General features: G+C 46.0%; 1 protein-coding gene across 1 annotated transcript in view; it reads left to right on the forward strand.

Annotated features, from left to right (window-relative positions):
• Positions 1-10717: 10717 nt before the first annotated feature.
• The window catches only part of znf800b (zinc finger protein 800b), a gene marked incomplete at its 5' end in the record, with an annotated part of 11606 nt that continues 10073 nt past the window's right edge, over positions 10718-12250 (forward strand). The window contains 2 exons of the mRNA XM_084447684.1: positions 10718-10722; positions 11260-11279. Of these exons, the coding sequence (XP_084303810.1) occupies positions 10718-10722; positions 11260-11279 (25 nt within the window). The remainder of the gene's footprint in view (positions 10723-11259; positions 11280-12250) is intronic.

A 12250-nucleotide genomic window follows, 5' to 3' on the forward strand; every position in this document is an offset into this window, starting at 1 on the left:
GTATGTTGTATCAGCGTTTGTGAGTATGTTGTATCAGCGTTTGTGAGTATGTTGTATCAGCGTTTGTGAGTACGTTGTATCAGCGTTTGTGAGTACGTTGTATCAGCGTTTGTGAGTATGTTGTATCAGCGTTTGTGAGTATGTTGTATCAGCGTTTGTGAGTATGTTGTATCAGCGTTTGTGAGTATGTTGTATCAGCGTTTGTGAGTACGTTGTATCAGCGTTTCATTTCCCTTCTGTCTTGATGATGCCGTTAGAGGATTTGCCACGATCAGCTCTGCCCCACCTGCTGGTACTGACCCTCTCCTGGTAGAGACTGACCCTCTCCTGGTAGAGACTGACCCTCTCCTGGTAGAGACTGACCCTCTCCTGGTAGATACTGACCCTCTCCTGGTAGATACTGACCCTCTTCTGGTAGAGACTGACCCTCTCCTGGTAGAGACTGACCCTCTCCTGGTAGAGACTGACCCTCTCCTGGTAGAGACTGACCCTCTCCTGGTAGAGACTGACCCTCTCCTGGTAGAGACTGACCCTCTCCTGGTAGAGACTGACCCTCTCCTGGTAGATACTGACCCTCTCCTGGTAGATACTGACCCTCTCCTGGTAGATACTGACCCTCTCCTGGTAGAGACTGACCCTCTCCTGGTAGATACTGACCCTCTCCTGGTAGAGACTGACCCTCTCCTGGTAGATACTGACCCTCTCCTGGTAGATACTGACCCTCTCCTGGTAGAGACTGACCCTCTCCTGGTAGAGACTGACCCTCTCCTGGTAGAGACTGACCCTCTCCTGGTAGATACCAGCCACGCTCAGCTCGGCCCCACCTCCTGGTCCTGACCTTCTCCTCATCTCCACTGAAGGCCAATTTATACTTATACAACTTTTGAAAGCGTCGACAGACAGGAATGACGCCACTGTCGACACTTTTTTGGCACCTACCCAAACTTTCTAATGTCGCAAACGCCGTCACTTTCGTCGCACAGCTGTGATTGGATAGCTAGATAGAAGGCATGGCTGTGATTGGATAGCTAGATAGAAGGCACGTTCGTTGCCATGGATCAATCAGCCACGCGCCTGCAAGTTACCATGGACATCAGTGCATGTACCATCAGACACTTAGCTGAAGTATAAATGTTAAATGTCGGGCGACATTTTTTTTTTTCTGTCGACAGACATTTGCCATACGACACTTGTCGACTCGATTTATAAGTGAAGCTTAAGCCTGCACTAATTGGAATGCACCGCAGTGGCATGATGGAAGCTTCCATTCACCTGGCCCACCCTCTCAGGTTAGTAGGGATGAGGAGGGAGAGAGAGAGAGAGAGAGAGAGAGAGGAGGGAGTCACTTAGGATCATTGAGAGGGAGGGAGAGAGAGAGACAGAGAGAGAAAGAAAGGGAGAGAGACAGAGAGAGAGAGAAGGCCTCCAAACATTCTAAATATAGGTCTTAATTAGCTAGAGTGCACATGTGAAGTGCCTGTTGCATAAACTCTGATGCTGTATAAATGTCTCACTACACTGCCTACCCGTGTGTGTGCGTGTGAACGTGCATGTGTCTGTGTGCTTATTTATTAGCCAGGTCAGTCAGCTGGAGAACAAAGGGCCTTCATGTTGACTAAATGTTCAGGTTTTGCCAACCAGGAAATTGGGCAGGAAAAGGCTCTGATTGGCCGCTGCAGGAGAATTAAAATTGCAGGTTTGAGAAGCCACCTGCCAACGCTGTCACTTCCCACTCTACCTGGCAAATCCTCAGGGGTATTGAGTGTGTATATATATTTATTTATTTAATTTTAAAAAAATTGTGCTGTATTGATAGTGTATCGCGGAAAAAAAACATTTGTGATGTATTGCTGTATCGATTTTATTGTACAGCCCTAATGCACACACACACACACACACACACACACACACACACACACACACACACACACACACACACACACACACACACACACACACACACATGTAAAGCTCCGTTAGTGCTGTTCTAGTTCCTGTTTGTCAGGTTCTGGCTGTAGCAGTGGGGAAGGGGAGCTTAGGGCTGACTGCGTCGGCATGCCTGATTGGTTGCCCTCTGACCCTTGGGCTGTCAGGGACCTGCCCCCTTGGATTAGAGCAGCACATCCTGAGGGGCGGGGGAGGGGCCCTGTGCCCACACACACACACACACACACGCACACACACTCACACACACACACTGCTAAGGAACGGCGAAACCTAAGATTATATTTGTTCTAGCCGGTTTCGTCTTAAAGCCGTGCCAGGCTATTGTCACAATTTAATTAGATTGTTTAGCACGTTGGATACATTGGATATCTTATAATCTGTCATATTGTTCTGTAAATACTACTTTAAATATTTGTATCTATGATTTCAGGTAACCATGATTTACACACTACCGAGGTACATAAATACGGTACTTATATACGGTATGTGTGTATATATACAGTAGGACCCCACTCATCCGAACTTCAGAGATCCGAACCTCCCGGTCTACCGGACAGGCTTAAAAAACTTTTCTTTTTTTTTTGCCTGCTATCTGGTTACTGGTGGGATTTCCATTACAGTACTGTACCCTACTGTGAATAAAATCAGAACTGTATGTAGACCTACATGTTGCCTGTAGGCTGTAGCCTACTGTCACGTTTCATTTCTTTGTTACTCTAATGTCGAGCGCAAAACGCAAACGAGTCTGCTGCGCGAGAGCTGCATTCTTTGGTAGCCAGAAAGCGCGTCAGCAACCTGAAGCAGAGGAGCATCGAGTCATTTTTCGTTCCCAGTTAATGGACTTCAGGAACACAGACGTGTTGTGGGCCTGTAGATTAGCCTACTAGACCTACTGTATTTGTTAAATAATAGCCTACAGCCTAGGCCACGTTAGCCTACATCGGTTGTTTTAGAGACTTTCTTTTAGGCTACAATAGCCTAAGACACGACAAGCCTAAGACACGACAACTTGTCTGTCATTTCATTTATTTATTTATTGATTATAATTTGCTCTAATTGTTATAATTTTGGGTTGTTTTTAGGCTATACCATTTTGTTCTGCGAATACAGTAGCCTATCGATGCAGCGTACGCCTCATTTGAGAATAAAGTACTGTATTTGATCAAAGCACGCACTCAAGTGGAAATTCTAGTGGAAATTTTATTATAGGCTACTGTAGGTCTATTATAGGCTAGGCTGTATGAGTTTAGTTGGCTATTTGATTGCAATTTTGATGCATTTTCACAAGTAATTAAGGGTATTTATCGGTCTATTATGAGTCTATATGAAACAAGTATACCACTTATTGAATTTGGTGCATTTTAACATATGTTTCAGTCATCCGGACATTTCAGAGATACGAACGACCTTCGGTCCCGTTGGGTTCGGATAAGTGGGGTCCTACTGTATGTATATATATATATATACACATACCTTATATAAGTACCGTATATATGTACCTCGGTAGTGTGTAAATCATATATATGTACGTATATATGGTATATATTTATGGTACGTATATATGGTATATATTTATGGTACGTATATATGGTATATATTTATGGTACGTATATATGGTATATATTTATGGTACGTATATATGGTGTATATATATATATGGTACGTATATATGGTGTATATATATATATGGTACGTATATATGGTATATATATGGTGGTGTATATATATATGGTACGTATATATGGTATATATTTATGGTACGTATATATGGTATATATATATATATATATATATATATATATATATATATAGTACGGTACAGTCAACATCGGGTCGTCCACTGTTGTCCCAGTTATCCCGGTCCTCCATACACCTGGCGATCTCATCGATGGTCCACTTCCGCATCCATCTTAATTATGTCCACAAATGTTTTAGTAGGACGTCCTCACGACTTGCGTCCGCGCCATGGAGACGGCTCCCATAATACCGGCTCACGGTGTCTGTAGCAGTGCCCAGCCAGCCTCGTTCTCCTTGCTGCCATCTTCCCACTCACCCATGGCCTCTCTCCGTACAAATGTTCAGGACTGACGTGCACTTTGACCGATGCCCATTACTGCCCCGTCCAGCGACCTCTGCAGGAGGGGCTCAGGGTCCAGCACTCACAGCCATACAGGAGAACGGCCTCCACGTTGGAGCTTGGTTTCACGCGGGAGGTGGGATTTCCACACGTTGCTCACGCTGTTTAGAGCTCTCAGCGTGAGCGCCTTCCTCACTTTGAGATCCCGCTCCGTTGAGTTGACCCAAGAGCCCAGGTATTTAGAGTCCTCTACCTCCTTCAGAGCAGTACCTTCAGCGGTCAGTAGGGGCAGAAGTTCCGGGGTGTTATAGGTGATGACCTCAGTTTTCTTGGCGTTCAGACCAACACCCACCGTGGCACATTCCTTTTCCACTCTGGTCAGGAGCTCTTGTGCTTTTCCTCTCTGGTCAGGAGCTCTTGTGCTTTTCCTCTCTGGTCAGGAGCTCTTTTGCTTTTCCTCTCTGGTCAGGAGCTCTTGTGCTTTTCCTCTCTGGTCAGGAGCTCTTTTGCTTTTCCTCTCTGGTCAGGAGCTCTTGTGCTTGTTTCAGGTCACTCTGGTCAGGAGCTCTTGTGCTTGTTTCAGGTGGTTGGATATCAGGCTGTCGTCAGCGTAGTCCAGGTGTGTTAGGACTACAGCGGGACACCTTCTCCCCCTCCTGGGTGTTATAGTGAAGCCCAGATCCTCCTCCCTTCCCTGGATCGCCTGCCTCAGTGCGTAGTCCAGGACTATTATAAAGAGAAAGGGTGCAAGGAAGGGTACATATGCATCAGCAAATATGACCAGTCTAAAATTAACCTACATATCAGCCCTCATCATTTAAAGCAATCAATTACACAGATGTAATAGCAAGACTGCATAGTCTACTGTCGATATGATTGAATGAATGAAGAATGAATGTAGGGTATTCTATGATTTCAGGGAACCATAACTTGTGAGTTTTGGCAAGTAGTGGTACAATGACTAGGCTTCCTACGTCAAATGCAATTATCAAAGTCGCTTTGGATAAAGGCGTCTACTAAATGACTAATGTCAACGACGGACTGTAATGTCTCTATATAGTTTCATCCGCAACAAGTCACGACACGGAACTATCTTTTGTCGAGTACTTTAGCAGTCTAGGCGTAGACTATTCAAGGGAGATGACTGCGTAATAAGGCCATGCATAACCGTGCCTGTTGGGTTAGTTGGCGCTCATGAAATTATATCGCCATTCTCTTCTTTATTTCCCTGTACCATCATAAAAACTTTAATTCAATTTCTACTTTAGAACACGTTCTGGGTCTGAACAGGATGTTGTTCTCATGAACAGACGCTGGAAATAGACTTCCCTTGCCAGAGGCAAAAAGGCCCTCCATTTGCTTATTGCTTCTCCGCTGGTCACAGTAGACTAGGGCCTAAAAGGGCTGCAAGTCTTTGCAGGAGAGCTAATGATTGGATATTGTTATGAAGAGTTTGGTTTGCGAGATCCATGTTAAGAAAGGTTATGACATTACTGTTTCATTCATGGTAATGACATCATTACTGTTTAACTCATGGCTATGACATCATTATGGTTTAATTTATGGTTATGACATCATTACTTTTTAACTCATGGCTATGACATCATTATGGTTTAATTTATGGTTGACATTATTACTGTTTAATTCATGGTTATGACATCATTACTGTTTGGTTATGACATCATTACTGCTTAATTTGTGGTTATGACATTACTGTTTAATTTGTGGTTATGACATTACTGTTTAATTCATGGTTATGACATTACTGTTTAATTCATGGTTATGACAGCATTACTGCTTAATTCATAGTTATGACATCATTACTGCTTAAAGGGATATTCTGGAATTTTTGAACTAGGGCCTCATTTTCAACTTTGTTTTTGACTGATGGAGATCATTTTCAGTTAATTCCATGCTGTAGATAGCTTTGGGTCATTACAGTTTCCACTGGTGGTTAATGCTAGTGCAACACAATGAATCAATCAATCAATCAATCAAAGCTTTATTTGTATAGCGCATTTCATACCCAGAGGCAACACAATGCGCTTTACAGAGAACAAGGGAGGTGGGTCACATTAGCCTGTTCAAAAAACACCCTCAAACACCCAAAGCGCAAATTAAATATGAGTTAAGTCTCTCAGGGATTATTTTGTGTCTATTTACCATCCGCTTTGAATTCTTATCATCCGCTTTGAATTCTTATCATCCGCTTTGAATTCAAACTATTGTGTAATCCGTTCTGGTTTGTGGAATTTATATTTCTGTCTGTGAGTCGGCAGGCGGAGTGACACTCAGTTAGATCTGTCTAAAGCCACCCTGGAGCCAGTGCTTGGCAATGTCAACAAAGTGCGAGCACAAGCGACAGAAATATAGGTCCCTAAACCAGAACGAATTACATGATAGTTTGAATTCAAAACGTATGGTAAATCGGTGCAGTATGCTCCTGCTAGGCTAGTGATGCTAGCGCAGGGCTAGGCGAGCTGCAGCTGGTCTAGGTAAGGTAGCCGGGGGCTATGCTAGGGCTGTGCTAGGTATGCTAGCGCTAGGCTAGGTATTATAGCGTTTTGCTGCGTATCCCTGCTACTCTTCCTCCCACTCATTCTTGAACTCTGTGACATTTTTCAAACAAGTCCAAGGAAAGGTCGTGAGGCAAGGAAAAAGCAATTAGTGACATTCCTGTCTGACGTTTCCCATCTGTTCCAAGGTCTTCTATTCATCATTAGTAACCGCCATCTTGTATGTGACCGCCTTCTATTCATCGTCAGTAGCAGCTATCTTGTCTGTGAACGGTCTGTCGAAGTTGTCTGTTAAAAACTGAGCTTACTGACTGGCTCACTGGTTCACTGACAGAGCTTGTGGTGTTTTCAGATGGCTGCCTTGTCAAAGTGATCAAACACACACACACACATGCACACACACACACACACACACACACACACACACACACACACACACACACACACACACACACACACACACTGAGGTAGATCAGTGAGGTACTGAAGCATCAATATTGCAGTGTCTCGGGATACAGGCCAGGAGGGAGAGTGGATCTGAGAGGGTTTAGCTTTGCATAGACCACCAGACTAATACAGGTCCTGAGGTATAGACTACCTCATAGACTACCAGACTAATACAGGTCCTGAGGTATAGACTACCTAATAGACTACCAGACTAATACAGGTCCTGAGGTATAGACTACCTCATAGACCACCAGACTAATACAGGTCCTGAGGTATAGACTACCTCATAGACTACCAGACTAATACAGATCCTGAGGTATAGACTACCTCATAGACTACCAGACTAATACAGATCCTGAGGTATAGACTACCTCATAGACTACCAGACTAATACAGGTCCTGAGGTATAGCCTTCCTCATAGACTACCAGACTAATACAGGTCCTGAGGTATAGACTACCTCATAGACTACCAGACTAATACAGGTCCTGAGGTATAGACTACCTCATAGACTACCAGACTAATACAGGTCCTGAGGTATAGACTACCTCATAGACTACCAGACTAATACAGGTCGTGAGGTATAGACTACCTCATATAGACTACCAGGCTGTTGATACAGGTCCTGAGGTATAGACTACCTCATATAGACTACCAGGCTGTTGATACAGGTCCTGAGGTATAGACTACCTCATATAGACCACCAGGCTGTTGATACAGGTCCTGAGGTATAGACTACCTCATATAGACCACCAGGCTGTTGATACAGGTCCTGAGGTATAGACTACCTCATATAGACTACCAGGCTGTTGATACAGGTCCTGAGGTATAGACTACCTCATATAGACTACCAGGCTGTTGATACAGGTCCTGAGGTATAGACTACCTCATATAGACTACCAGGCTGTTGATACAGGTCCTGAGGTATAGACTACCTCATATAGACCACCAGGCTGTTGATACAGGTCCTGAGGTATAGACTACCTCATATAGACCACCAGGCTGTTGATACAGGTCCTGGGGTATAGACTACCTCATATAGACTACCAGGCTGTTGATACAGGTCCTGAGGTATAGACTACCTCATATATACTACCAGGCTGTTGATACAGGTCCTGAGGTATAGACTACCTCATATAGACTACCAGGCTGTTGATACAGGTCCTGAGGTATAGACTACCTCATATAGACTACCAGGCTGTTGATACAGGTCCTGAGGTATAGACTAGAGGTCTTCACGGGTCGGGTAAATCCGAGAGGACCCGAACCGGACCCGAGACCCGTACGGGTCCGGGTCCACATTTCCACGCTTTTATTATGGTCAATCGGGTTCGGGTGGATCCGATTCTATTACCTCGGGTCTCGGGTCTGTGTCATTATGCGTAATACCCGAGAGAAACGCATGACGCGAATTCAGTGAGACCGCGGGCGCGACGCGAGCGGAGACACGGCAGCCACCACCAGTAGCCTACCTTGTGAAAAATAAGCTGAAAGAAAATGAATATAAAGAGGTCAAATCTAGCGGCAGCTTTGTGTAGCCTTATTCTTTTACGTCCGTTTCATTTCCATGCTGCCACATCACAGCCTGACAAAACAGCGATTGATCCTGTCAAGATTGAGAGGATAAATCGCAATTCCATCAAACTGTGATGCAACAGCATGCAAGCTAACAGCCGTGACAGCCTAAGCGATTAATGCTACTGCTACTACTGCCGTTCGGATCCGTTAAATACCCGATCCGACTCGGGTCTCGGGTCTCTGTCCTACTCCTGCTCTCTGACAAAATCGGGTCCGGTATACATATTTAAAAAAAATGATCAGATTTAGTCGGATCTCGGAACGAATGTCTCGGGTCCATCTCGGTTTCGGGTCCACATTTTAGACCCGAGAAGACCTCTAGTATAGACTACCTCATATAGCCTACCAGGCTGTTGATACAGGTCCTGAGGTATAGACTACCTCATATAGACTACCAGGCTGTTGATACAGGTCCTGAGGTATAGACTACCTCATATAGACTACCAGGCTGTTGATACAGGTCCTGAGGTATAGACTACCTCATATAAACCACCAGGCCGTTGATACAGGTCCTCACATTTCTAGGGGTTTTTCTTGGATTGTAATTGTTTTGGTGAGATTTGGGGTTGACCTTGTCTTTCCATTCCTTGGTCCCTCATGACCTTGGTCTTTCAATTCCAGTAGAGTTTTTCCCCCTTGGGGTCTCTGAGTTTTCCTCAAGTGGTTCATGCAGCCCATTTGTGGGTTGTCAGTTAGGCTTGGGTCAGTTTGAGGGTGAGTATCCATAGTTTTGGGTCAGTTTGAGGGTGAGTATCCATGGTTTTGGGTCAGTTTGAGGGTGAGTATCCATAGTTTTGGGTCAGTTTGAGGGTGAGTATCTATCGTTTTGTTTTTCGTAATTATTCGTTGACAGCAGGGTGGGCGGTTAGCCCAAGCTGCCGTTTCCACCAGTTGTCCTCAGTGGTTGTAGAACATTTTTCCCCCAAAAAAAGTCTCCATGGTGGGAGAGATGGTTTGACTGTGCCTCGTCTGACCCTTCGCCCCTAGACCTGCTTGGTAAAACCTGCTAGGAGTTCCCTCCCACCGGCAGCTCTGAAGACTCATGGAGGAACACGAGCTCCCTCACCACCACAAGGTGACAGTCACAAGGGAGGAGGCTGCTGCATAGGGCTGTTTAACAGAGTAAGCCTCACCTTTTAAACCTGCATCGTGTCTTTGAGAGGAAACCCCAGAGGAAATGTATGTGTGACGGAGAGTGAGTGAGTAAGCCTTAGGAGCTGAGACAGAGACAGACGTGTGTGTGTGTGTGTGTGTGTGTGTGTGTGTGTGTGTGTGTGTGTGTGTGTGTGTGTGTGTGTGTGTGTGTGTGTGTGTGTGTGTGTGTGTGTGTGTGTGTGTGTGTGTGTGTGTGTGTGTGTGTGTGTGTGTGTGTGTGTGTGTGTGTGTGTGTGTGTGCGTGCGTGCGTGTGCGTGTGATTGAGGGAGATATGAGCCATGACTGTGGTGTAAATGAGATGAATCTCCAGACAGAGTTCCCCCATGACTTCTCTGTCAGTATAGTGCTAACGTCACACACACACACACACACACACACACACACACACACACACACACACACACACACACACCACACACCAGCATCAGGAACATGCACCCTGTATCCCCCGAGCCCCTTAAACTAAACACACATCAAGACAAACTGTTATCAATAAATGCATTCAGGAAGCACACACACACACACACACACACACAGCACACACACACACACAGCACACACACACGGTATACAGGAAGGAGTCTGATGTGCGCGCTGATGCGTGCGTGCGTGTGAGGGAGTGTGTTTGTGTGAGTGTGTGTGTGTGTGTGTGTGTGTGTGTGTGTGTGTGTGTATATGTGTGTGTGTGTGTGTGTGTGTGTGTGTGTATCCGTGGTAAGGACAGGATGAAGGCTGCGTTCTGTCTGGGATGTCAGAGCCTTAGTAGTGATTGAATCAGCTGGGAATCAGATTGAATCAGCTGGGAGCTGGCTGATAGAGGAGGACCTGTTTGAAGACCTGAGAACATCAGCCCTAAGGAGTCTTATCACTGTTGGCTCTGGGTTCTGTGTGACGTGTGTATCATATATGAGGGGTGTGTGTGAGTGTTGGGGTGTGCGTGTGTTAAAGTCGGAGGGCTGTATGAGTGTGGAGCTCTCTAGTGAACTACTGGGCAAGCATGGAGTATGCACAGTTGGTTGTTGTTTTTGAAATAGTTCACTAAACAACAATCATAGCATGTGTGGTGTTGTCCTGCTGATGTGTAGGGCTAGGCTAGGTCCATCCTCTGGCAAATCACTGTCATTTTCTGTACCCATATATTTGTGTATATATATATTTGTGTATATATAACCGTAATCCATACTGCAGAGTTTCTCCCCCTCTCTGTGCGCAACGTGTGTGTGTGTGTGTGTGTGTGTACTGTACTGTACCCAGTCTCTGGCTGTGTTGTGTTGCAGTGCACCGGGCCAAGTAGCGCTAGTATTTCCTCACGCTGAATGCGTGTTTATCCTTCCTTTCTGTGTGGTGTACGTGTGTGTGTTTGGCCCAGTCTCTCTCTCTCGCATCGCAGTGATTGAACTATGCAGGGCCTGTCCAAACTAGCGTGTATTGTCTCTCTCTCTGTTACAGGCTAGTACAGCCCATCTCTCTCTCTCTCTCTCTATGTTCCAGTATTGAGTCTCTCTAAGTGTGTATTGTGTTCCTGTGTACTCTCTGTAGGCCCTCCATAGGCACTTCAGGTCGGCTGTAGCTCAGTTGGTAGAGCGGGTCGTTCAGTGATCGAAGGGTCAGTGGTTCGAATCCCAGCTCCAACTGTCCACATGTCGAAGTGTCCTTGAGCAAGACACCTAACCCCAAATTGCTCCCAATGAGCAGGTTAGCACCTTGCATGGCAGCTGCCGCCATTGGTGTGTGAATGTGTGTGTGAATGGGTGAATGAGAGGCCATTGTAAAGCGCTTTGAGTGCCGCTAAGGTGGAAAAGCGCTATATAAGTGCAGTCCATTTACCATTCAGGTCAACCCAATCCTCCATACATCTGGCCAGATCGCCGGTACTTTCCGCTTCGGCGTCTTTCTTGAGCACGGCCACGTGTGTTCATCGTGGCCGACGCCCGTGCGATGGCTGTCAAAGCACCAGTTTTCCCGGCTGGCTGTTCCTGGTGTCTCTGTGTGACCAGCCAGCCTCATTCTCCTCTCTGGTATTTTCTCGCTCACCCTCGGTGACCCGCCCGGTACAGACGCTCGTTGGGAACATGCTTGTTCTTGTTGAGTACACGTACCGCACGCAGCATCGTGGCGTAGCACTCGTCAAGGGACTTCTTCAGGGCGCGCTTCAGGGTCTGGCATTCACAGCCGTAGGGAACTGACTCTACTGTTGCATAGAAGAAGCTGAGCTTGATTTGTCGGGCGGTGGGGGGGGTTGGAGCTCCACACACTAGCCATGCCGTTCAGGGCCCTCCACGCAAGCGCCTTCCTCACTTGAAGGTCTTGCTCGGACGAGTTGACCCATGAGCCCCGGTATTTGAAGTCATTGACTTCCCTCAGGGCAGTGCTTCTTGTTGTTGTTAGTGATGGATGGTCCGGGAGCATATTGAAGGTGATTACTTCAGTTTTCCTGGCATTTAGCTGAAGGCCAACCTTGTGCTGTCCTGTGCTTGCTCTATGTACGTGTGTATTCTGTATTCTGCAGGTGTGTATTGTATTGTGTTCT

This window comes from Borostomias antarcticus (assembly GCF_949987555.1).
Source record: "Borostomias antarcticus genome assembly, chromosome: 13".
Classification (NCBI taxonomy): domain Eukaryota; kingdom Metazoa; phylum Chordata; class Actinopteri; order Stomiiformes; family Stomiidae; genus Borostomias; species Borostomias antarcticus.